Source organism: Procambarus clarkii, chromosome 19 (assembly GCF_040958095.1).
Source record: "Procambarus clarkii isolate CNS0578487 chromosome 19, FALCON_Pclarkii_2.0, whole genome shotgun sequence".
Lineage (NCBI taxonomy): Eukaryota > Metazoa > Arthropoda > Malacostraca > Decapoda > Cambaridae > Procambarus > Procambarus clarkii.
Genome location: NC_091168.1, coordinates 22,443,836 through 22,471,163, shown reverse-complemented (window position 1 = coordinate 22,471,163; position 27,328 = coordinate 22,443,836). Strand labels below are relative to the sequence as shown.

At 36.3% G+C, this 27,328-nt stretch overlaps 2 protein-coding genes across 2 annotated transcripts; one reads left to right on the top strand and one right to left on the bottom strand.

Annotated features, from left to right (window-relative positions):
- Positions 1-762: 762 nt before the first annotated feature.
- On the bottom strand, positions 763-15,693 carry Mcm7 (minichromosome maintenance 7). The gene is made up of 14 exons (XM_045741316.2): positions 15,537-15,693; positions 14,576-14,710; positions 14,326-14,435; positions 14,064-14,188; positions 12,024-12,204; positions 10,614-10,760; positions 9,784-9,957; positions 9,086-9,595; positions 7,549-7,730; positions 5,122-5,233; positions 3,828-3,992; positions 3,013-3,098; positions 1,550-1,670; positions 763-1,018 (listed from the first exon to the last, which is right to left on the bottom strand). The coding sequence occupies exons 1-14, from the start codon at positions 15,571-15,573 to the stop codon at positions 938-940; spliced, it is 2,166 nt and encodes a 721-aa protein (XP_045597272.1). The 5' UTR covers positions 15,574-15,693; the 3' UTR covers positions 763-937.
- A 469-nt stretch (positions 15,694-16,162) lies between these two features.
- SCCRO (defective in cullin neddylation 1 domain containing SCCRO) lies at positions 16,163-26,288 on the top strand. The gene is made up of 5 exons (XM_045741315.2): positions 16,163-16,298; positions 16,420-16,633; positions 18,045-18,213; positions 20,678-20,891; positions 23,197-26,288. The coding sequence occupies exons 1-5, from the start codon at positions 16,296-16,298 to the stop codon at positions 23,368-23,370; spliced, it is 774 nt and encodes a 257-aa protein (XP_045597271.1). The 5' UTR covers positions 16,163-16,295; the 3' UTR covers positions 23,371-26,288.
- Positions 26,289-27,328: the final 1,040 nt, after the last annotated feature.

Sequence of the window (27,328 nt, the reverse complement as noted above, 5' to 3'; positions counted from 1 at the left end):
CAACTTTATTTTTACATGCATTATTATTGTCCCATATCCTATTATGGGTGGGGCAGGCATCATTTACTTCACATAAATATAATTTCTGCAGTGTGCATTATTATTTACGTGCATTTTGTAAGGTTGGGCAAAAATTAATTCTTTAACTATTATTTTCCCTTTAAACACCTATATTTGGCAGATGACACATCTCTAATATTCCAATGGGCTCTAATACATAGTTAGGTAATGGGAACAACACCTGAAGTAGGCATTAAAGTGAATAGTGGTTTGGGTAAGTTGTATAGTACAACTGACTTAGTTGGATAATACTAATAATTTAAGCTTTAAATTAGCTTAAAAGGCAAGTTCTTTTCTTTTAAAAGGTCAGATTAAGGAAAGGAATAAATGTTGACATTTTACTGGTTAATGAAAATTTTTGTATAAAACACTACCCTATATTGAGGTCACTTCTTTAACTTTGCCGTCTTATCTGTAGTTAATTAGTCAGGATGTTTGCAGTGATAAAGATCAGCATGAATGCAGATTTATTTTCTGGTGCTTTTAGATGTGTGCATCACTCAACTGAGTCTGGCCAGCAATGAGGTAAGTGATCAATGGCCGTAGCCTACTTAAAAGCAAAAATCTTGGTGTATAAAGTGTCATGTTGAAGACATTTACTGGGTCATTAGAACATCAATTTCAGGGTAGTTCCTTAGTACAATATATCCAGTTTCCATCTACAGTATCACGCAAGTCAAAAAATGGGTATAAAATACAGAATAATCTCATTTGTTTTATTACATACAAGTACAAGATCACACTTTAATATTCAAAATATATTTATGGGCATGCATTTCAACTTTAACGAGGTGAAAATTTATTACTGCCTTGATCAAATTGTAAATCCAGTTTTGCTACTGGAAATGTGGACAGCCTTTATAAAATAAACAATCCTTTACACAAATGTGAGTTTGGTGCGAGCTTGATTTAACTGCCACACATTCAGCTCTTCATATTCTTCAATGCACTCATTTACCTGAAAAAAATTACAATGATGATTAGCTTAAAATGTATATGTCATCTTCCTCTACGTTTTGTCTCTTGTGTTCAATGTAACATTCTTTGTACAATACTCTTATTAAGGACTTTAATGACGATACAAATACAGTCCTTTGAACAGCCAACTAGTTTTATTTTAAATAACAATGAAGAAAAGGATTAAAATGTTGAATTTGTATCCTGCTCGCTGAGTGACAACATGCAGATATTCCCCATACAAATAGGAAGTTTCTGCACATGGTCATTTATCCAAGTACAAAGTTATAAAAGAAACATGATATAGTTTCTCAATTACAAATAAAGTTCCCAAAGCCTTTCAAATACCTTTAGAATCAAACATTTGATTTTAAAACTAGCATAAAAATTAAGCACTTGCCATTTTCTTTTGAAAGTGGAAACCATATTGACATGTTGACCTTTCCCATCATCAAGAGGTTGGGAGGGAGGGGTGTTAAAGATTCAAGTAAGAGGTGGGAAGTTTACTTCTAATAATACCAAGAGTACTAACCTGGTCTGGCTTGTAGCCTTTGCTAGTACAACGTTCAATTACTTCTCCAAGCTTCACTACACGACTGTCTCCAGCAACTTCACGAATAAGTGTGAAGATCTTATCAGTAACTGTCTGTGCCCTATCAAAAGAATAATTAATTTACATTGTACATATATATTTAAGATAGTCTCAGCCAATAATCCCTAACTTTCGGATATACAAGTTAAATTTAAATTGTAACTGCTGGCTGGCAGTGTCACAAATGCTTACATTTGTTTGTGTACCAGTCTTACACTGCTTACCTGGCACATCTCCTGTGCCAGTTAAGTATGACGGGCTCACCATAGCCTGTGCTGCTTGAGTAGCTGAATCTAAAACAACAACAATACTGACTGAATCATTATGAATTCCATGGAATATGCTGAGAATAATACTGAATTATAAAGAAGTACAGTATTTGAATGATATATATGTAGTAAGCATGTTACACAATACGTCAAGTTTTATTAATATAAAACATTTTGTTTAGCATACCAGGGAACTGCCAAGAAGTTGTTTTTTGTGAAATTTCATAATTGACGATCACTCGGATACTGTACTTGTGAAAATAAGAAACAGAAGATTGCCATACCCTTTAAAAAGACCTGGACAAAATAAGTATTTGGAACACCACTTGGCAAATGGAATTTAACGTGAATAAATGCCATTTTATGGAATGTAGAGTCAGAGAAAATAGACCACACACAACCTACAAATTATGTGAAATGCTATTGTAAATGGACTATGGTGTATGCTACATGCTTCCAGGATTCTATTTGATCATATGCTCCAATGTCACAAAAAATAATTATGATATCAAATGGTATTTATCAAAAATATTAACATTGAAGAACAGTTTCCTCAACAATGTAATGCAAATATTACTTGGTCAATAATGTAAAAACAAAATGTGGCAATTCTTGAAACTTGGCACCTCAAAAAGCAGTGTTGCACAGTTTAACCCCCACCCATGAGAGACTTGACTACAACTGTACACTAGAAAAATCTCTTCAGAGGTCTATTTTGATCACATGAGTGATGGAGTGGGGGTAATGAGCACTGTACAGGGATGCACTTATCACCATGCTACTGTAACAAGTACTGTACTATACTGTACTATAATGGGTATAAGCTAGTAGTGTCGTGCATGGTATTTATATTTTCTTACAGCAATATGGGTGGTGGCAAAGATTGCATTTGCAGTAATAGTTGCAATGCTTATGGACAATCTTCGAATCTAGATCTTTGTACGCCACCTCGTCATTTTTACAAGGTGCATTTAAATTTGAGCTCTATTGTATTTGCTTTCAAAGTTCTGGATGTATGTGGAATCCAAATGTTCATCACCTGAACAGTGCTCATGTACTCATTTGGATTGTTAACTTCTACCAATGTAATATTTTCTCTCAATTTAAAAAGGTAAACATTGTAAATGCACTTACTTCCCAGTCCTCTCATCACTATGATTGAGTGAATCTTTACTCATTTCCATAAGTCTCATGGCCTCATTCACATCCTCTTTCTCAACCTAGAATTGTTTAAAAGCAATCCAATTACACATATACATTAACCACTTCGTTATTCATTTAAAATTAACCAAACAATATTAACTATTATTTAACATGAGAAAAATAATGGTTAAAATAGCAAATTTTGGAAATGTCAGAAGCCAATGACAAATCAGTGCATTATCAAAACAATTTACCCCTCAAATTGCAATCAAAATTGGTACCTTGCAAGCTTAGAAAATGATATATGAAATTATTTCTCAGGCAACTACCTCACAATGGAAACTACAACAGCCATTACAGCTGGAAACTGAATCATAAAGTATACCTATCTCAATGAATCCTACATTACTGGGCAAATGAGCACATCAAATAAATTACTTAATACAAACTAAAAGGATAAACATTACAAAATATACAAGAGAACCAGTGTAACAAAAAATATCAATATTCTACCTAATAAAAAAAAAAATTGAAATGAATTGTTAAAGAAAAAAAAAAAAAAATGAACCAGCTTTAAATTTTCCCCTTGCCTCTGACCGAGGAAATCTTCCCACACAAAAAGTATTAGGTACCTTCACCTGAGATAACCATAAATTGTAAAATTTGAAATAAAATCTTAAACTTTAGATTTATTTTAAGATTTACATAATTCTTAAAATAAGTAGGTTCATTTCTACAGAACATCTCCACTTAACTATATTAATAGTTTTAGCAAAGTATATATACAGGGTCTAATATTTGCTTACAGAATCGACAAGCCTGAGTCGAGCCAATGCAGTAGAGAGACGCAAAACAGCCAGAAGAGTACGTGCCGAGGTAAAAGTCATGTCTTTGCTATTGCGAGCTTCTTTACGCATCTCTACGTATGCCGAGACAATGTAATCTGTAAGATTCTCTGGAATTGTTGGTTGCTGAAATAAGAATTTATATTAAAAGCTGTTGCCATTAATTGGTGTGCATTACAAAAGTTTATAATTGTTGGCCATCTCCTACAGTAACAAGGCCACATTGTCCTATTTCACTCATGGCTCTTAGCTCTCACCATCCATATATAGTACAGTGCAATATAGTAATGCACTAAATAATAACCAGTCCCAGCACTTGGTCTTTAAGCCAAAACTAGCATGGCAATCTATGTACAGTACTATTTCTCCTTCCAAACACTTGCTGCATAACAAGTAGTCTCCTTCAGATACTGAACTGTACTGTACTACATTCCTAACCACATACGATTCTTCAAATTATATTAATTTATACTACAAGTTAGTGAACAGTCCATCACCAACTAAGAAAGCTAGCGCAAGTGGTCCGATGTGGTTACTGTGCCAATACAATTGACATGTACCTTATCATTAAACTAGCTAGGGTTTAAGGGATCCACCTGGATACCAGGCTGTATAACCTTTAGCATAACATGGTCTATGGGTTAATGGTCTGGGGTTACCCAGGACACTGGTTCGATCCCCGTCCTGCTCCAAGGATTTTCTCAGATATATCACATGACATGAAGAGAGAAAATATAAAGTGAAATCTGTAAGGTATTCTTACATGAACACCTAATTATCAGTTAAAAAAAAATACAAATGCTTTTTAATATAGAAAAATGAAGACCTTGCATGTGTGGCACAACAATCCATGTCACAACTACCAAATTAACAATATTACCTTGCAGCAGATTGTGGCCCTCAGGTAAATTAGGTAAATATCCAGTGACAAAGTCTAGAAAGACAACACAAGCCCAGAACAGTCATTGGTGATTAACAGAACAGAAGCCTCAAGTCCGATATCTTAGACCAAGGACTTTCCAGAGTACGAATTTCTGTATTGAGTATGAGTATGAATTCTGCATTTTCTATTCTCACAATTAAAGCCTCCTCTAACGCATCAACAATATTTGATAATTTGAGATTTGCGTGGAAAATAGGACACAGGGACAATACATAGTATGGTCAATACATACATGAATTATTTTCTCTGAGAAATTTTCAGCTTTTAGTGGTCTTATTTCAAGCAAAATATACATTATAAAAAAAAAATTACCTTCTTTTTGCAAAGAGCAATATACCGCCGCATCAATTTCATGTCGAGTGGCTTGAACTGTGTGGGTGGCTGGCAGCAGTGTTGGTGGACGTAAGTAATGTGCTGAGCCAACCTATAACAATCAAGATAATTAGGAATTAAAATTATGAGTTACAGAGTATTACTATACTAGTGTAGTAACCAAATTTAATTATAAAATAGTCTTTCCTTGCAAATGCAAGAGATTTAAACAATTCTGAGGAATGCAAAATTTTAAGATTACAAATGACAAATGTATGTATATTTGTTCAAAGCTTGAAGAAACCAGATTTAATGCAGAAATACTTGTATCTTTGTACCATACCACACTGATATTAGCATTAGTTCATCACACAATGTCATAATTGCCGAGGCACATGTTTATCTACTATTCAATGACATCTGAAGTGACAAAGAGCCAATGACATCTTCAAATATCTGGCATTGTCAGCCTTCTTTTCTAACATACCTTGGGCAAAGATTCAGGCTACTGAATCACTACCTGGTTAATGGTTCCAAGCCATGCCAGGCATGTGTGGCATTGGGTTAGTTGCCTTGGCACTGACCTCTTTAGGGTCACTGGCTGCCACGTCCCTTCCTCACACAGTTAACCCTTGTTCTTATTTGTTATTTGTAGAGAATTGACTCGGGGAGCCACCAAGGGAAGTGATCCCTTAAATCAAGCATTTACTGGCTCATAGTCCCTACTTTACCGTTGTTCTGGAGCTTGGGCAATGTGTGCATGACTGGGTTAGCTGGTCAGTACCCTCAGGTGTACAGGGCTGCACCTGATGAGGTACAGGGACATCTGATGGCAAGAGTTGCTAACTAGTGGTTGATCTTGGATAACAAGCAAGTATTGCTTACAGCAGGGTTACAAACTTAGTTGCATTCAACCTTCCAGGTCATATTTTCTTTGGATACTGTAGTGGTCTAGTATCTCCAGATTACCTTGCCTTTATTGAGGGGGCTTGTGAATTTTAAGAACTTGGGAGTGTTAACCAAGGTTCTCAAATAGGTACCTCAAGGAGGCATTGAGAGACCCACACGCATCTCATTACATGGAACACTGGATTTCCTCCATCCTCCCCCCCCCCACCAATCCATTTCCTACTGCCTTCCTACCATTCTAGGCCACTTTTTAGCCACATATATATATAGTCCACAATAAAGTTCAGAATATATTCATACCAATGTATCAGCATCAGTATTTTTGTAGTATCAGGTAAATTTTCCCCTGACAATATTTTGATATGCCTTTGGAAAATAGCCATATACTTTTTTTTATTTGAGTGGTACAAATCAGCAATCACTGCTGGAGAGTCAATTTAACATATTTTGTGGACTCTACAGGAATATTTGTGTAATTATAATTGAGTAATACTAATTTACTATGCATACCAATATACAAACCCAGAGATCATGAGAAGTAATATCCTAATAGGTTCTATCATCTATTAAAAAAAATAATAAATATCTGTATCAGTGCACCCTCAAGCAGAATGCTTTGGGCCATGAAATACAAAGAGAAAACAATTCTAAAAAAAAAACAGGAATTAGTGTAAGAGCCAAACCTACTGTTAACCCAATATATGGTACACACATTAATTCATAAATGGTAAAACACTGACACGATTGTTGACCCCAACAGATGTGTAAACTGCTTGATACTATCTGGCAATACATACATGCCATTGCTATAAATTTCCACTATTATACACCCACACTACAGTACTTAAATCAAGCTATGCCTGTGATGTACAATACCCATGTAAAGGATTGTAGCATTATTTTTCCTGTTAGTTTATATAGCAATGCCATTTTCAAAGCAGATCTACAGCATATACATATACATTTATCTATATACCTATACAATAAAAGAAAATGTTTGTGCCTGTCAGAAGTTGGAGCCCAGACACTTCACTCAAATTTGCAGGGAAAAATGGTCTGGGGTTATGGGATGGTCATAGGCTGGTTGGGGCATGCCTAAATTAAGTGCTTAAAAAAAATCTTAGCAAATATGAACACCACCTAGACCATTATCATAGATATTTTTATGGAGTCAAGTGTGAAATATGGCACGTCAATAAAAGAAAAATGAGAAAGGAAAAGCAATGCATCCGACACTCGTACATTTCTTTCAGTGCTTTTTGAAGGGTAGATATAGTTGGGAAAAAGGTTAGAGATAGCTTGATAGATAGAGGTAGATGGGGGGGGGGGGCAACCAGGCAGACCCAGGGGGAAAGCTGGGTGCCCCTATTATTGTATGTGTGGGTGCACGGGTATATGTGGTCAATTATAGTTTATTGTAATTACACAAAATACCAATAAAGACCACAATATAAAAATGAATTCGATTCAGTATCTTTTTATTTGTATACTTCAGTGTTGCTTTTTATTACAACCTACCTTAGATCATTCTCCCGATCAGGTCTGTCTTGGATAAGCCACAGTAAATCAAAACGTGACAGGAGGGCAGCAGGCAACTGAATGTTTTGTTCAACAGTTTTCTTGGGATTATACCGACCATAAGCAGGATTGGCTGCAGCAAGGATACTTACACGAGCATTAAGACTTGTCATGATACCTGCCTGAAAATTAGTAAAAATAATCATTAGCCAACAGACAATACAGTTTGCCATAACAGTCAGATGGCTCTAGCTTAAAATTAAAACCGAGATTACTATTATGATAGAATACACAGTATTTGTAATTTCTGCAATGAATTATACTCAAAGTTTAACAGAAAATGTACAAAAGACATTTGATTACACCTGGCATTGTACAGCTTCATTTTGTACAAGATTCCATATAGCAGAGGTATCACTTATTTTTAAAATTCATAATGGTTACATGGCTCAATTTAAAATAGAGAAAATTGTCTGGGACTGCCCAGGGTGCTGGTTGAATCAAGTCTGGAGGTCTTGTAATTTTTGTGTCTACCTATCAGTGACAATGAGGGAATGCAATTTAGCTCTTTATGCCCTGCTTCCTAACTGTTCAAATCTGGTGTGTTAATTATACCCACCTCAACATTAAAATGTTGATACTTGGACCAACATTAAAATTATAATTAAATTATTATAATTATAATTATAATTGTAATTATACCCACCTCAACTATTAAAATGTTAATACTTGGCCAACATTAAAATGTTGATATGCAGGGAATTGACATACTTACCTCTTTATAATAAAAAGAGACTTCCTTTATCTGTTCCCCTCAAAACCTTGTACGTGGTTATCATATCTCGTTTCTTTTCTCCTCTATGGTTGTAAGGCTCAGTTCTCTTAATTCTAGCACAGTACTACTTTAGTTTCAAACCTCTGAACTTTTCTCAACTTTGTTAATGCTTCACAAGTGGTACCAAAAGTAATGCACTAACCAATGCTCTCACCTAATACAAGACATTTTTTTATGGCATTGACCAATCTGTTTAAAACCACGATACTTTAGTAAATGCCTTAATTCACTATTGACATTTTCTATGACTTGATCTCTATAGGTTACACTGAGTTGCTTGTGTTCCTGGTCAAACAAAACTTGCATTTATTATTGAAAATTCAAGAGAATGGACTTAATGCACTGGGAAATCATTTAAGACCAGCCCAGAAAAGTGACAACTAAGATACTTCCTTTGCAGGATATTTCTGATAATATTTAGAATTTAATTCCATAGGTTAATCAAGAAGTATCACTCAATACAGTTATTAGTAATTACTCATGTAATTCTGATTCTTGTTTTTACACAAGCAAAGGACACTTTCTTTACTTTATTATAATGTAGAGGAACCATACAAACCATCTTCAACCATATGAAGAACCTTCCCTGGAGGAAATGGCAGCAAATGCTGTAGCAACACTTGAGTAATACAAGATATACAAGTTTTCATACTATTAATAAATTATTAAAATAACCCACTAAAATAAACTGAGAACAAATACCTTAGCAATGGAAATTGTCTGCTGTTCCATAACTTCATGGATGGCAGTACGATCAGCATCAGCCATTTTGTCAAATTCATCAATGCAGCAAATTCCCTGATCTGCTAACACCAGTGCTCCTCCTTCAAGTGTCATCTCTCCTGTTAGAGGATCCTTCATAACTGCCGCGGTCAGACCCACCCCCGTGGAACCTCGACCAGTGGTATACTGACTGCGTGGGGCAAGACGATCAATGTATGAGAGAAGCTGAGACTTGGCCACACCAGGGTCACCCATTAGGCAAATGTTAATGCTGCCACGTATCTTCATGCCATTGGGGTGACAATCTACACCACCAACTAGTAAAAGTAAAAGAGCCTTCTTAACATCTTCATGGCCATAGATTTCGGGAGCAATGGAGGTTGCAAGTTTATCATAGAAGTCTTCCTCAGCAATTTGCTTGATTTCTGCTTCTGTTAACTCTTCTGCTCCAAGCTCATCGTCCTCCATTTTGTTCATTTTAATGATGCGCTTTAGGAAAATAAATTGTATAACCCATTAATTATGTTACATAATAATAATAATAATAACTAAGTATCTTGGAACTGGATTTCACATAAAATATGCAATATGAATGGCAAAACAAGCCATAAAACCTATTAATTGCATTACTACAAATTACACTTAAAATTACAACTACTGTACATAAACAATCTTACATGAGCTTCAAGATACGTGTCAGAGAGAAGGCCTTGCATCATAGCACGGAACCCCTGACGTAGGAGAGGCATGAATACACCCGTGATTGCAACATGATCACCCGGCTGGCAGAGCCGTGTCTGTTCTCCACGGCACATAACTGTCAGAGAGCGTGGGATGTTGCCAATAGGCACCTGTATAGATATGAAAATAAAACACAAACTTGTCAATTTTGGCACTTTGTGCTATTTCAATGAAAAAGAATATTATGGTAGTGATCAAATGTATATACAGTAATTTCTTAACACGTCCAGAAAAGATATTAGGGACGGCCATCAGGCTCGGCTAGCAAGTATTTAATGTACTGTAAATCTAAAATTCTTATTACTCCATGTAAAACATAAACAAACCCCATTATCAAAATTGATAGACATCTCAAGCAATTGACAAAAAAAATATAGAAAAGGACTGGGTCACAAATTACCACCTAACCAACAAACACATACTACAGCTTATTAACAGTTTAATTTTTACTATACTCCCAGGTAAGACAAAAGCCTCCATAAAAACTGCCTGTTTTTTATTAAAACAAGAAAACTTTACAAATACTGTATCAATCTTATCTGGCAACCAGCTACGAACTATAAGTATGCAGTGAAAAGTTAAAAGAAAGAAATCTGACTTTCCCGCCAACACTTTCAAATTGTAGGAGTAAGATAGATTATATTATATATATAATATATTTTTATTTTAAAACAAGGAAAAAAGCATTTTTTTTTTTCAAAAGAAAACAAGCATAAAAGCGTTTTAAACAAGAAGGATATAGATGTGTAGAAAATAGTTTACATACCTGGTCCGAGTGCTCCTGAACTTTTATATCTTGGAACTTAACAAACTTTGATCCACGTGTTTGCAAGTACAAGCGCCCACCGGATTTATTTACACGACAATCTTCACTTGGGCACAATAAATGGGGCATGAAGCTTGTAGATTGAATCTGTTTAAATAAGTAATCATACAACAAATGAGGACAAATGTAAAGACTAAAATAAAATATGTTTTGTACAGAGCAATTAATCTTTTGCATTTAATGAAGTCACTAGAATTGTAACATTTCTACCATGTTCCAGCAACCAGGAGAAGTTTGCTTGATAGTCCTATCAAATTATTCAAAGATGATAGGAGGAGTTATCCCCATACCTCTATATGGTCTCTCCAAAGATGCATAGTTCAAATAAATCTAAATTATGAAGTGATTGGCTATTACTGCTGTTGCAACAGTAATAGCCAATCACTTCACTTAAAGATATGATTTATGAGTTACTGCATAAAAAAGCTAGTAAAATAGTAATGAATTCTTTAAGGTTTAGTATATTAGACTAAAGAGAAAAAGGGGGGGGATGTAAAAATGTGAAGAAAATGAAGCAATACTCATGAACACCTTTCCTATTGTACTACAATAATCATTAACTGGATCAGGAAAAGGAAAGATAAAACTTTCACAAAGTACAGAGGAATCTCAGTACTCAAACAGCTCCCAACTCTAATGCTGTGTTTGTGGTCGGTAGTCGACCGTTTGCTCAGCACTCAAACGCAAACATGTAACAGATGGGGTAATTTCTCAGTAACAGTCATTCTGTGCACAACACCACTAAACTTTCTTGTGTTTTCGTGGATACATTTTAAATTCTTCTAATAAATAAGTCACCATGATGCCTAAGTTAGAGATAAAAGCCAAATGAAAAGAAAATTAGCCAGAATCACGATAGAAATGAAAAACGAACTCATAGCAGAATATGAAAGTGGTGCCCATATATCTGCTCATGCTACCAAGTTTGGTATGCCTAAATTGGACAAGATTCTTGCAAGAAAAGCATCCAGTGAGTCAAGAGGGAAACAAAATATAAAAAAGCAGAAAAGAGAAAGAACACCAGAACCAAATTAATTGAAGTGTTTAAGGTAGGGGACTCCCCTGCAAATCAATAACAACTCTCCTCTTCCTCACCACCTTCCACATACACTATCAACTCTCCTAAGTGCAGATAAAGTGAGAATATATCTGCATTTATTCAATTTATTTATTGTATGGTTAGCATACAACTGCTAATTTGGAATGGATTAATACATTTTACATTATTCCTTATGTAAAAAAAATTATTCGGTAATCGAACAGCCTTCTGGAACGAATTAAGTTCGAGTATCAAGGTTGCACTGCATAGACTTCAATAATTGACAAAATGATTTAACGTGACACACTTACAGGCTGGTAGGTCTCGGCACCACACTGATCACAGGTGTAAGTGGCCACCTGCATCATTGGTTTAACTTCTGTGCATCTTGTTACAATACCGCGCACCATCACCAGCTTGCCAACATGAGAAGCCTTAACATTGCGGATAGATAGAGTCTTCTGTGTAGATGGTGCTTTGAAGCAAATCTCACTGGAATATAAATTGCAAATATTATATAAGGATTTGATAGAGCCTAGAAAGGTATAATGACTGTTCTTAGATTTGTATGCCCGAAGGCACTTCTGTGGATGAAAGTTCTCAGGAAAAACATGGCATTAGATACAGATGCAAATGTAGGAAATCTTAGTAACATGAGTGTGTACATGTCAATGTTTGCAGATTATGCAAAGTTAACAAGGAGAATAAGAACTGAAGAGGGTTGTAGTGTGTTGCAGGACGACCTTAAACTTCAAGAGTGGGCAGAAACATGCTTGCTGGAATTAAATCCAAACAAGTGAAAAATAATGAAAATGGGTAAGGGAGTTAAGACCTGTATTTAACTACACCATAATGGGAAGGCAATTACAAGAAACAATAAGAGAGAAAGACCTGGCAGTTGACATAATCCCAACACTAACACCAGAGACTCATGTGAACAGCATAACAACAGCAGCATATGGGAAGTTAGCAAACATAAATGTCATTTAAGAAACAAGGAGGCTATCAAGTCCATACACACTGCCTATGTGAGACCATTACTGGAAAATGCAGCTCCAGCATGGAACTCACACCTTGTAAAGCATAAACAAACTTAAGAGTGTTCAAAGGTATGCAATTATAGTAGAGTAGTACTAGAATTGAGAGGCCTCAGCTATGAGGGCAGGTTGAGAGAACTCACCCTCACAACTGTAGAAGAAACAGAGGGGATGCAATAACTACGTACAACATCTTCAGTGGAGAGCAAGTCAAGTTGATAAAGGAAGACTATTTAAATAAAGAGGCAAGACAACCTGTTCTGAAAAAGTGTAGTTATGTAGACGCTGTGATTCCACGTGTTCTATGATCTTACTTCTCGTTACCCTATCAAAGATTTTTATGATGTGTGATCTTAGTGCTACTGGTCTATATAGTTTTTTGCCTCTGCTTTATTCCCTTCTTTATGGAGTTGTGCTATTTCTGCTGTTTTAGTACATCAGGGATAACACCAGTATCTAAGCTCCATCTCCACAATGTTTAGGGCCTAATGGTGGTTTTTTATAATTCTTGATGAAAATGGAGTTCCAGGAATCAGGGTATGGTGCAGAGTGCATAGGCATACTGTCTATATGTTACTTCAAAATCAAGTGGAGTTAGGGGGTAACATCTGATATGATTTGATGTTGGTATCCCATTCATGAAGAATTCCTATTGAGTTATCAATCTTCAGTGTGTTTAAGGGCTCACTGAAAATGACATCGTACTGGTGCCTCAGTATTTCTCTCATTTCTTTGTTGTCATCTGTGAAAGTTCCTTCTCCCTTTCACAGGGGCCCAATACTGGATGTAGTTTTTGTTCTATATTTTGCATAAGATAAAAAGTATTTTGGAATTCTCATTGCATACAGGCGATGAATGCATATTCCAAATGCTGTATGGATTAAGCATGACAAATAACTACCTATACAGTATTAATTTAACAGAAAATTTCAAGCAATTAGTTGCAAAATACAACAAAATTGTCTTTCTTTCTCTCCTATGTTGATTACTGTATTTCTTCATTTTCATTTTAAATGAGAAAAGAATGCTGTTGAAAATGGTAATCTCATCTTGAACAAGAAAACATTTACAAAAAGGTTCTTTCCAAGGTTGTAAATTAATTCTAATATTTTAAATAAATAGGGATAATATTTAATTATATCGTTGACCAAATGCTGAATTTACCAGGCCCAGATGCCTGTTTTAAGCTTTTTCAACATGAAGTGGCACTCTGAAAATTGCACAAAATTAAAGCACAGAAATGCATTATGCACTGATAATGCATAATCCTTCAAAAAAATTATAGCAAACTAAATATTCAAAATGTTAACTCACAATCTCCTGATTAACTCTGGTGGATATCTGTTACGAATATCTCGAGTCTCTCCAGGCTGGCGCAGGCGCTGCTCCATCATCAGACGATGCTCAATGTACACATCTAAAGCATCTCTAGCCACAGTCTAGAAATTACAAATTATTCAGAATTTTCACTGGTAATTTACAAAAGACTTACACTTGAATATCTCGAATACAAACTTAATATTTTTATTAATCACTTATTATGAGACAATGCTGAAATCATCAACAGAACATATACCTCTTTCTGTTTGTAATCAGGAAGCAATTCATAAACAGCCTCAGAGAAAAGATTAATGTATCGACGACTATTCGCCACCATTGCTTCTGCCATATCAGGGTCAAATTCCACTGAAAAGCATTTTATTATTAAGGAATAATACATATCACTTGAGCACATTTATCATCCATTCTTCAAAACATTATCATTTTTAAATTAAACCAATACAATGAGGTAACACTTCTCTACAGCTTTACACATTTGTACTCACCAACATCATCAATATCAATGGTCAAGTTCACTTGCTCACGGTGTGCAACCTTGACCATCTGAGCAGCATATTTGAAGTGTTTCCGACCATCTTCACCAACATTATGAAATTCGGCCAGGAATCGCTTTATTGCTTCTGTTAGCAGAATTACAATCAATCATTAAAAAAAATATTCATGGTATTATCACTTTTATATAAACAATAAAAAACATTAATTTGCCTTAAATTTAAAAAAAAAAAATTACCCTTTCATGTCAAAACCATATACAGTATATAATCAAGTTGGGTTGTGTAAGCTTAAGTGGCATAAGGTTCAGTTGTATAATGTTAGGTATGTTTTAAAGTTCGGTTGGCAAACCTTCTTGGGTGTGATGCAACTTTTATCACTTTATAGGGAGTACCCAAAGAGTACTTTGGGTATATTACTCTGCACCTTATGAGTCTGAATACAAATAACACAATCCTGAGCCTTGTGTACAAACATCAGTGCCTAATGGGTCTGTAGAGTAGATTCATGTTAATATCTACAAGACCCGTGTCTTAGATCTATTCTCAGACATTAATTTTATGTTAATTTTGCCCCAGAAGGTTACTTTGATGGGCAGTGTCACTCATCCTGTGAGTAATTATAGAAAGAAGGCACCAAGCGGAGGAGACTGTAACATCCTGTGAGTTTTTACCATATTGACAGTCCTGGAGCAGTCACTCATCCTGTAAGTGAACAGGATGAGTGACACAATCAATAGGAAGAAACCCGGCCAGATTGCTCAATCCTGCCACATATACTGTCTCCATACACAACTGGAGCAGCGAACTAGGGCTAAATATCGCTCGCCAAGCATAAAGATGACATCCCCGGGCGCTCCTCACACACCTCCACAAAGCATCAACTTGGTTCGTCTATCACCTCTCAAAACCCTCCATTTTATCTACAGCAAACATAGTTGGCCCGGCCACTTACCCTTCTCTTGGTCATAGTCACGAGCCTTAGCAGCCATAATAACGTCTGAGGCGAAGGTTTGAAGGGAGTTTAGTGGAGGAAAATGACAACAACAATCCCTCTCTCTCCCGGGCGCTGCTCTCAACTTTTGGCGCGAAATACTTTAGTAATAATGGTCATTCATAACCACCCGAACAGACCATATATGCATAAAACAACCTTTTAAGAGCCAAAATATCCAATCAATATAAGGGTTTATGCAAGTTAAGATATAGTTACATGCGATGCATTCGTGTGAGCGATAGAAACCCCCGCGGAAGATAATATTCAGTAATATTCTGTATTCTCGAATTTTGGGATGGCGGAGAGCCAGTTGTCGAGCTGGGGTTTTTGTCCCTTCTGTCCCTCTGTATCGCTGTGGTCAATGTCTAATTAATGTTTTAATATCATAAATGGAAAAGACACAGGAGCCACAAATTACATCTATGTCTATATACAGAAGATCAAATGTAAAATATAAATAGTTCTCGTAATTCATACCTCGCATCTCTCCCTGAAACTTTACTGAACTATTATATTTCTATATAGGCGTACTAATATATCTTAACGCAAGGCATGAATCCGGGCGTTGAATAAGGACAAGAGAGGTATTATTATAGTTGATATTTCACGAGGAGAAGGTTAATGGGAGTTGTGTTGAGTTTTTGCGGGCGTGTGGGACCGCGGGGGCCGCGCATGCGCTCTATCTTTGTTTAGTTTCCAATCTGATCAGCTGTAGCAATGGTGAGTCAGGGAAATATATTGTCACAATGTACCCTCATTATACGCCTCCTACCCATATTCTTCCCCCGATACCGGACCCGAGCCTCGCCACCCTAATGTCCCTTTTGATTGTCTTTTGCAGCACAAGCTAAAATCAGCCCAGAAAGAAAAAGTGAAGCAATTTATTTCCTTCACCCAGGCAGGCGAGAAAACAGCAATCTACTGCCTTGCTCAGAATGACTGGAAACTCGAGCTGGCTTCAGACAACTTCTTTCAAAATCCTGACTTATATTACAGAGAACAGCGGCCGTCAGTCGACAAGAAAAAACTAGATCACCTATATAACAGATATAAAGGTAGATACAACGTCCCCTCTTCATAAACTTTACTGAACCATTTTATCACCTAGTATTAAAATACATTTTTCCTCATGATTTCCAGTGTTTCAAAGAAAGCTTAATTATTACTAGGTTTTGCTCTATGACTAGAAAGGCACTTCTAAATTATGTTTACAAACTCTTTAATTAATTTTTCTTTCAATTTGTCTCTGATTTTTGGTTGTGGAATTTTATAAACACATTGGGCAGATTGTCTTAAAAACTCATAGGTTGGAAAAAATGCAAACGGCTAATATGGAGGACATAATTACCGTATACACGATGGAGAAGAGGCAGCTAGTTGAACCTTCATCATGATTGGTTCTTGAGTAGTTTTTAATAAACTGCACATAGGAGTGATGATTGAAATGTCTTGATGAGTTACTCCATGTCTGGCTTCTTCTGGTGAAGTCTCTAGCGAATGTCTTGGTTAAAGCTATCTAGACAAATCGGTTTTAGATTGCCCCATCATGGAGATGAGTGCCCTGTGTGGTGCTGTGAAAGCCGAGGTGGATACTGTGAGTGGCTTAGGATTCTGAGGCAATATGTCTCCACACCAGCAAGCTAGAGAACAGGTTAGCCTTTGGAAATCTTTTAATTTAAGTGTTTCCAAGAACAATGGTATTAGGAAGACCTTGAAGAGGCCTGTCATATCTTTCTTGAAGACCTCCAAGGCATTCTTTGTATTGGCGTATAAGTACTCTAGATATAGCAATCTTCTTGAAAGGTAAAATGTCAAGGGGAGTTAAACAAAAAAATAAACATTATACAGTATATAATATGTAAGTCTTTGTTGTTTGGGATTCACAGATCAGGCCAGTAGACATAACCACTTAAAGGAAGTAAGGCAATGAACCAACATTACAGGACAGGGGCCGGTGGCTGAATGGACAGCAAACTGGACGTGTGATCCTGTGGTCCTGGGTTTGATTCCGGGCGCTGGCAAGAAACAATGGGCAGAGTTTTTCACCCTGATGCCCCTGTTACCTAGCAGCAAATAGGTACCTGGAAGTTAGTCAGCTGTCACGGGCTGCTTCCTGGGGTTGTGTGGTGTGGGGAAGAAAAAAAAAATAGTAGTAACAGTTGATTGACAGTTGAGAGGCGGGTCGAAAGAGCAGAGCTCAACTTGGTGAATACAGGAGGCATACCAACTGATCTGCCTCTCATAATGCCAAATAACATAGCAGTATTAGCGCATCGTAATACCAAATCATAAAATTGCTACCATTCTCCTGTTACGTACTTAGGAAAATGTTACACACAATTAAGAAAATCATATCCAACACTTGTTCTAAGAGAGTTAAGATGCCCTGGGGTCTCAAGTGTATAAGATAATTCTGCATGATACATACTGTGTTGATTTATTATTCATGTTCTAATATGTTCACAGATGCAAGCGAACCAAATAAAATTCTTGTTGATGGGGTCATGCGGCTGCTCGATGACCTTGACTTATCTCCAGACTCGCGTCTTGTGCTCATCATGGCGTGGAAGTTACGGGCAGCAACACAATGTGAATTTACGCGAGATGAGTTTATGAATGGATTTACTGAATTAGGGTTAGTACAAAATTATTTGTAAATAAAGTTATTATTTTGATCACAGTCATAAGCATGGCTTGGAGTCTGAGTTTGTTTTAATATGGAATCATTGTGACAATTTTGTTTACTCTGTGGTCACAAACGTAAGTAGTAATCTACAGTCCTGTACTCTAGAATGTCAAAATGAAAGTTTGTTAAATAATGTCATCTTTTGATAGAATTTTCAAATAGTCCTAGGCTCAGAGTTATAATTTTTACTGATATTGTTTGATATCTATGTAGAAAGTTTGGTGTACAAGTGGAAGAACTGTATCTATTTTGTGTTGTGTACCAGTGAACATCATGTTACATTGAAATTCAAAACATGTACAAGCAAGATATTTAGCAAAGTGCTTTGGTTAGTACATGATAAGTGGGTGTTTCTGTGGGGGAGTCCTTTGGTGGCTCCCTGAAGCTACATCACTGAAATAGTTTCCTGTACGTAGTCAGGTCAGTCTTAGGAATTTTGTTTACCTACCGGAGACCAGAGCCAAAACCTGGTGCCTTCCTACTATAATGTTGTTAACTACTTTGGGAGTGTGAGAATCTGCTCCTACCCATTTTTTTTTAAGTCTGTTATTGGGATCACACTATTCATAGACCTGAATCAGTTCTCACAAGCAAAGCAGGACAGATTGGGAGTGAGCAACTGTGTCTAGTTTACTATAACAGTAGTATGATTGAGCTTTTGTTCTGGGGCCTCCTTTCTGTAGGTATTTCCTTCTGGTATTTTTTTTTGGGGGGGGGGATGGGATCACCCCCCCTTTAAGGGTGCAGTGGAAGCCATTGGCACATTTTGGCCTTCCTGGTCTCTGTTTTGTGGATTTTCTTGGGGATTTTCCTGGCTTTCTGGTGGCTTTTGTCCCCTCTCCCTTCTCTTTGACTTCAGGGGTTCTGATGTCCTTCTTTCTGCTCTCCATGGCTTTACATCTTGTTTGGTCTTGACATGGTTGCATGAACTCCTTCATTTGGAGGTCCTGGTTCTTTCTGGTTCTCCTGCAGGGTAGGGCAGCCCTGTGGGGCATTCCATCCATTTTCCAAGTATCCACACCTCCCTTACCAACCTTTGCTTGCCTGTTTTCACTCTCATTCACCTGGAATTGCAGGGACTCTTTCTGGGATGGTTATTTCTTTTACGTCCTCCTCTCTCATCCCACGGGTTGTTCCCAGACACCTCAACTCTGGGTTGAGGTTTTGAGCCCTTTGCTAATCTTGTCCCCATTAGGTTATTAGTCAAGTTCACACCTTCAGGGTCACTGCCAGGGATATGGTTTGTTTCTTTGTGGCAGGCCCTTTAGGTGGGGGAAGATGCATCCTCTTTCTCCAGGCTCTGCTCTCCAGTTCTTTTCTGATGGCTCCTAGCAGTTCTTTCACAGTGCCATGAGGGGGATCGCTTTGGTCTTACCCACTTTGGGGCTGGGCTGTTTGTATGGCTTGGCTTCTCTGGGTTTTGGTGCTCCATGTGGTTGTTGTGGGACACACCCACACACCATGTGGCTGTGTCCCACATTCTTGAAGACAGTTTTTCACTTCCATCCCTTTTCCACAGTGTGCATCGTTCAAGTTGTATTCTTCCATTTTATTTGCAAGGCATTCAGTTGCCTTGAGTTGGTCTCCTTTAGTCAGTATGGAAAGAGCTCTGCCTCTTTCAGTAAATTGACCAGGTGACACAGTGCTGGTTCATCCTTTTCTGCCAATCTCAGGGTCTGCTTTGTTGTAAGTGTTCTATCATTTGTATGGTATGCTTATGTTTTTGCGGCAACAGTGTTTTTTCTTTATTCCCATTATTTGGTATCCATAACATTTCATATCAAAGTGGCACCTAATTCACAGGAAAGTAGCAAAGTGATGGCCAACTTCACAGTACTCAGTGAGCTGTGGTATTTAATTCAGATATTGTGTTTTATTTCAGATGCCAAAGCATTTTGTTTTTATATCCAGATACTATAGGCACTATCCAGTACTCCTGACTTGTATAAGATCAGAAAGTTGCATGCATGATTGGTTGTGCCTGCCATTATGTACTGATGTGAAATGATTGGATATAAGCATAAACAATAAAATGAGAGGCTTGTGCTATTATTGAAGAATGGTGTAAGGATTAGATATACAGTACAGTATAATGAAAATATATGGATTGTAAAAATTAATAAGTTGCATGATTGAAAAGAACATACTGAGATGGTTTGGGTAAGATGAACAAATGTGGATGGTCTTCCTGTAGTACTTTGAAAAGACAATTTATATTACTATTAATGGAAAACTTTTAAAACGTTTAATTTTGCTTTTGATGGTAAATTGCTATTGTGATATTTCTTTGGAAGATTGTCCAATTGGTCGTATATAACCTAGTTTCTTCTGTTTTATTAGGATTACATAATTGTTGATTTATTCATCTACCTTTTTCATTGGTCTACTAATTCTTTAATCCTTTCTGCTCTAGGTGTGACAGTATAGATAAACTCAAAGCTAAGCTTCCAACGTTGGAACATGAGTTGAGAGATACGGCAAAGTTCAAGGATTTCTACCAGTTCACATTTAATTATGCACGGAATCCTGGACAGAAGGGCCTAGATTTGGATATGGCGCTAGCTTACTGGAATATTGTTCTTCAAGGAAGATTCCGCTTACTCAGTTTATGGTGTCAGTTTCTCCAGGTGAGTCGTGAATAAGTGAAGTTAATATGGAGACCCCATTCTCCCATTCTTGTCTTGACAATACACTACACTACCACTCATCAAGCTGCTGAATCTTCTCTCAAGTCTTCGATATTTTCCCACCATCTTTCATCACTAATTTGTACCGTTAATGTTCCCTGAACTTTTACCTCTCCTGTTGAATTTAAGCAGTACAGTATTATACAATTATATTCAGTGAGATTTTCCCATGGTTAAGAATGATTTTTCTTTAACACTTATAGTATACGACTTGGTGAGTGTCTTGGCACCCTATTAATGATAAAATGCCTTTTTTGACAGTCACTCCATTCTGATCTCGGTAGCTGTGCTCACTTTAAAGTGAAGTAGTCCGTTCAGCATCTTAAGCACCTGGACACTATGACAATATTGTCATGGGAAGTGTCTTATACTACATACTTATAGTAGTGTGAAGTATTGTACTAGACTTCACCGAGACAAGGTGTCAGTTATGGCATCTGGGCCTCTTTACAACACCATGTATGCTTGTGCTGTTAATCAGAAGCCCTCAACCCAATCTCCTTGCAGTCCCCTGCTTGGGAAATATTGTATTGGAGATCTCAACTAAAGCACGTCATTCTCTACCCCCCTGCAGTCTGCTGTCAGGAGTGTTCCTCTCAGCCCCTCCTCCTGCCCTCACAACAAATGTCCAGCACCCCTCTCCTTGCTACACCTTGACATTTATCTCCATCTGAGACTTACTGACATCACAAACAACATTGAAACCACTGGCCATCACACCCCCTCCCCCCCCCCTACATGCCATCTTACAACCAGAAGCATAAGCCAGATTTCTCTTCATTTTCCTTCCCTAAAGAAAAGGAAGTCTCAATCACTGACCTTTGTGTCATTACCAGACCATAGTCATTAATATTGCCTTCGTTCCCTCAAAAGTCCTCATTCTCGCTTGGACTACACATCACTGCTCCTCTTGAGCCATGCACACATGTTTACTACAAGAATGGCATGTTTGCAGGAATCACTCTTTGCACACGTTCATAACATATCCCCTCATTATGCCTATATTACTCCTGTGGAGTCCCATACCTGTTGTTCTTCTATTGGCCTCAGGCTGCTCGACTTGGCTATCCCATTTTCCTTGAACATTTTCACCAGTATTCTCGCTTTACTGCTCTGTATACCAATGAATAAAAATATACTGATGGAGTAATGAATTTCAGAGAAGTGTCTTATTTTGGGTAGTAAACTTTGAATGTTGACGGTGAGGAAACTTCTTTTTGAGTAAAGCTCGGCCATTATCAGCTATGTAAAATAATTGTTTCTTAAAATAGAGGGAATGACACCTGTACAGAATTAATCTGATCCTTTTATTTTGAGGATGGGTTACAAACGGAACTAGACTTGAGCAGAAGAGAAATCAAACTCTTCAGGTCATAAAGTAACTCATTGAATTAAAATGTAAGAAAACATTACCTTTAAACTGTAAACATTTTTATGACTGGTGTATAATCTAGTTAAACATTTTTATGACTGGTGTATAATCTAGTTTTGCAGCTAAAGGGCTAACGATAGCAAAGTTTGAATCTTTGGTTGAATAAAATGAGAGAGCGATTACATAAAATAAACTGAAGTATGGTAAAATTAAAACTTGTGGATATGTTCTGCCATCAGAAGTGAAGGTGGACTTGTAGGAAGGATGCGGTCCTGATTCAGGAAGAGTTTATAAAATGGGGATAATTGGAGTGTTTAAATCAAATGCAGTACGGTACTGTACTGTCATAGTGACTGTTAGAAATGAAGATGATACCAGGAAGGACCTCTTCCTCATTCGAGTATATCTTCATATCACAAGAGTTATATGGAGACATGTGGAGGATCAAAATGAATTGGGTACCTGCTGGCATATGGGGTATATATATATTTTTTTTTTTTTTTTTACAGGACAGTACTGTATATGAATGAAATGATGGCTACTTGATTCAGATTTAGCAGGCAGCTTGCTTAAAATCTCTATTTTTTCATTGCTTTCTGACAGTTTAAATAAATACTGTTGATTATTTTTTATGAAATTTAACTTGCAGCCTTGACAAATTTGTGTTTCTTGATTTAGCCTTACATTAACTTTTTTTTTTCTCACACTTGAGTGAAGCCATTAAAAGTTCTATCTTATTTTATAACATTTTATAAGCTTCTGCATTGTTAGGCTAAAACTTAATGTTTCTCTTCACGTTAGGTCCATTATATTTACCAATTAAAGGTGTGAAAGAGATTACACATAAACCACATGTTTGTTTTTCTCTGCCAGGAACACCATAAACGGTCCATACCAAAGGATACTTGGAACCTTCTCCTGGACTTTGCCTTGATGATTAATGAAGATATGTCTAACTATGATGAGGAGGGAGCGTGGCCTGTGCTAATTGACGATTTTGTTGAATATGCAAGACCAATTGTCACAGGGCAACCGACTCAAGTCTAGGGGATGGGTAGATGTGCTGCTAGAACTCATAACAGCTCAAGAACTTTAATTTCTTTTTACAAGACCAGTGTGTGGGATTTTAATGTAAGAAGTGAATTCTAAAGACAAGATTCTAAAAATCTGTGTTACCATCATTTAGTAAATTAAATACAGTATGTTGCAAAAATGTGGTATTTTTTAATTGCTTGGATCATCGAGAGACGTACCAGTCGTTAATGCAAGTGGTTTAAAAATGCCGAAATAATGAAAATTATCATTGGTGGTGTTTTCATACACAGAAAACAGCAAAATCTAAAAACATTTAAAAGTATTATGCAAATACAGTAGTTACATAATTCTCAACCAAATAGCATTTACTCAAGGAAACAAAAATGCAGTTGAGAATATGTATGGGCCTGTTGCAAGCAATAGCAGTTGGTCTTAACTGAATACAAACCTGAAACATCTTTTCAAATTTCTTATATGTTGCTGAAGTCCATTAAAAGAAAATAATAGAAAGTGACAGGGTACAGTCAGTTTGCTTGTCTTTATTTTGAAGAGAAGCCATTGTATATTTGTGAGCCTGTAGCTAGAAAATCAGCATTATTTTTATCTTTGGGCAAGAAAGGATGTCTTCATCACATTGCCTTCTAGAAACTTAAATTCCTCAGATTGCAACCATATGAAAAAAATCTTGAAGTTAAATTCCCTATGTTTGACCGGAGCTTATTAAATAACACGTGGTCACTAACTGCAGTAAATATAGTGTGTATAAACTTTAGACTGGAAATTAGCTTGCAGTTTTTAATTCTTTCCTGCTTATTTCCATGGTGAATATCAATTGACACCTGAGGGCATTTTGTACAGCCTAGCTCTATTGTAGCTAGAGATGTTCATCACTTATTCAGGTTTGAGGATTTTTGTTGTGTTAGAGTTAACCATTGTACAGTATATGAATTTCTTGCGTTGCTAAAAGGCAAATGTTTAACTCTTTACTATGAACCATAATAGCATGGCAATACTGAAATCAAAGAGTTTGTGAATACCTCTGCATCACTTAAATCATAATTACATTTTTACCAGTCTCCAATATATTTTTTTTTATTATTATTATATATTCTGTTGTCAAGTAATTAGTAGATTTGTACTACACTTTACTTGGTATGCAATTTTAAAAAGTGCTTTGTATGAATTAGAGATCAAGACTTTTTAAATCAACATAAGTAATTTTATTATTGTTGAATATATGTAACATGATATGCATTTTGGTCTGAAGATTATTTTGCTCATTGATATATTAAAGTATTTGATCAGTCCCAATTTTAATATACAAAATATTCAAATGCACGTGTGTGCGCTTGTGAGTAGGTACTATCATGTGCAAGTACAGCCATGTGCATGTAACCACGTGGGAGGAGCCACAACCATGTGGGGGTGTAGCCACAACCATCCTTGCACATGTAGCCACAATAATTGGTGCGTGTAGCCACAACCATCCTTGCACGTGTAGCCACAGCCATGTGTCTGCTCATACATTGCTCTACTCTAATAATTTGGTCTCTTCTATAATTTGAGGGGCACTTCCATAATTTCTTGGATAATGCTGTAAAGTAGGACATTTTATAATATTGGAATTTCATGCTGTGATATATTTGGGAATATCTGTAAGACAAAGTATGTCTTTGACCTTTTTCAAAGTCAGCCAATTAATAAGAGTTTTTCAGTCGTTAATTGCACTGTCATTATAATGTCAAATAATTGGCTCTTCTCTCTCACATGTATCATATCTTAGAAACTTGCACTGTTCAGAGTTAATCAAGATTATGGTATCAAAATAGTGTACTGTACTGGTATACTCTAGTAGCATGCAATACAGCTTTCTAATATGAAAATCTTAATATGGCCAGATAGTTACCCAAGCAGTACAGGAGTGTCAGGTGTTGAGGAATCTTCAGAGTGGACTGTTCCTAAGTTTCTAAACCTACCGTACAAGCTGAATAATTTGCGAGTCCCATTTTTGTCATAGAGAGTTGTGGGGAGCTTCGATTTTATACATCCTAACAATATTGTGGCATTCACTAACACATTTCCCATACCCAATGTTATGGGAGCTTGTTGTGCAAGAGGCCAGGAGTTGTTTAAATATATCCAAAATAAATAAATATATAATTTTTTTTGTACAGTACTGTACTTTGAAGACAAAAATATGAATGGAATTTACTGCATCCATTGATGTCATGACTGCTTTTATGACACTAAAGAATGGCAACTTAATTATAGAAGTCAGATATTTTGTATATATTCAATCTAATGTAAATAAATTTTGTTGATATAAATTCTAAGTCCAAATTTCACCAAACTAGGAACTCCCATCATTCATTTCAGTGACTAAATTCTTAGCTATATATAGAAATTCATTTCATGGCTGGTAACAAAAAAAAAAAAAAGAAAAAACTAACCCTATTAAAGTAGTGGTTGCATCTTCAAATGATTATTGTGTTCAATACTTTAAAAAGCCGTTGAGAAGTTTGTTAGGGGAAACTTGAAAGGTATTATGAAGAAAACTAATGTCATGTTGGATACAAAATATTGTGATTGTGTACATTAGGTGTGCCCACTTCATATTGAATTGGGGTATTTAAATGATAGGTTATTTTGATACTTTGACAATTACCATATGTTAAGGATTTTTTTTTCTATCTGAAAAACAAATTTTGTTACAACAGCGAAATCACCTTTTTTTTTTTAGCCATTTCAGTTTAGCTTGAGCATCATTTTCATTAATGAAGTGATTTCTGCAAGTTGTGAACTCGTAGCACTACAACATGCCTCCTCGTATCAGACCCCCTCCATGCCTGTGTGAAGTTGACATAACAGGTAAATACTGACTGTTCTGTAATACTTTCTACACTTGTAAATAAAAAATTTTGATTACTGGATTTTTTTTTTTGTTTTGTTTTATCTTTACCAGTGAATTCCAGATTCCTCCACGAGTGAGCTCAAAGTAACAAACGTTAACTCATTCTCAGTTGTGCAGAGGAAATTAATATCTGCATTATTAGAGGCTTTGAAGCGAACAAAATTAAAGTATTTGTAAAACTTAATTAGTTTGTAGTAATGGATAGGTTAATTTTTCTTACTGCCAAATATGATGTTTATCGGTATTAAAATTTATTAATTTTTCGTCTCCAACTTTATATCCATCGTCAGTAAACTTTTCATTTTGTGCATTTTTACCTTTTGAGACTTTTAAAAAATCTGTGGTTTTAAATGTCAACTGTAAATAAATAATGATCCGTATTTTGTGATGAATAACTTTAAAATTGGTGCAGGGTAATAGATTTTTGTTTGTTTTTACTTAAAACTGCAGAGGTTCTGAATTTTGTTTCTAACAGTTATTACACACCTTGACTCATTTTAGACCGTAATCTAAGCACTATTTCCCGGACGCAATCCACCAGTTGATTTGGATCCTAGTTCCCAATTATTTTACTTGGGAAATATACAAATGGAGTGAAGGAATTTTGTCTAGTGTCCTATTCTCTCCCAAGATTTGAACCCAGAACATTTTGCAGTGTGCTAGTCATTATTTGACTAAATAAAATAGTTTGTAGTAGGATCAGGCGTATTATGATTTAGAAATGCAGGTATTGTTAGAAAAGTGTGTATATAACAGTAATACAGTACATGTTTTCTTTTCTAAAGTAAATTTTCCACTTTTAATTGGATAGCCCATCCTCCTGAAATGATGGTATTGTACTTATAGTAACTATTTCGTCGAAAGTACCAGTATGACACGATGGACCAGTAGATATTAGAATTTTGTACTAACAGTATTCATTTTATAGAGCCCCCCCAAAAAATAAAGCTAAAAACTATACTTAAATATTCCTATGCCTAATACAGCACTTGTATGTACTACATTAGGCCTAGGACTGCCAGGAGAGGTCTTATATTTGTGTTGCTGATAAAGTGATAA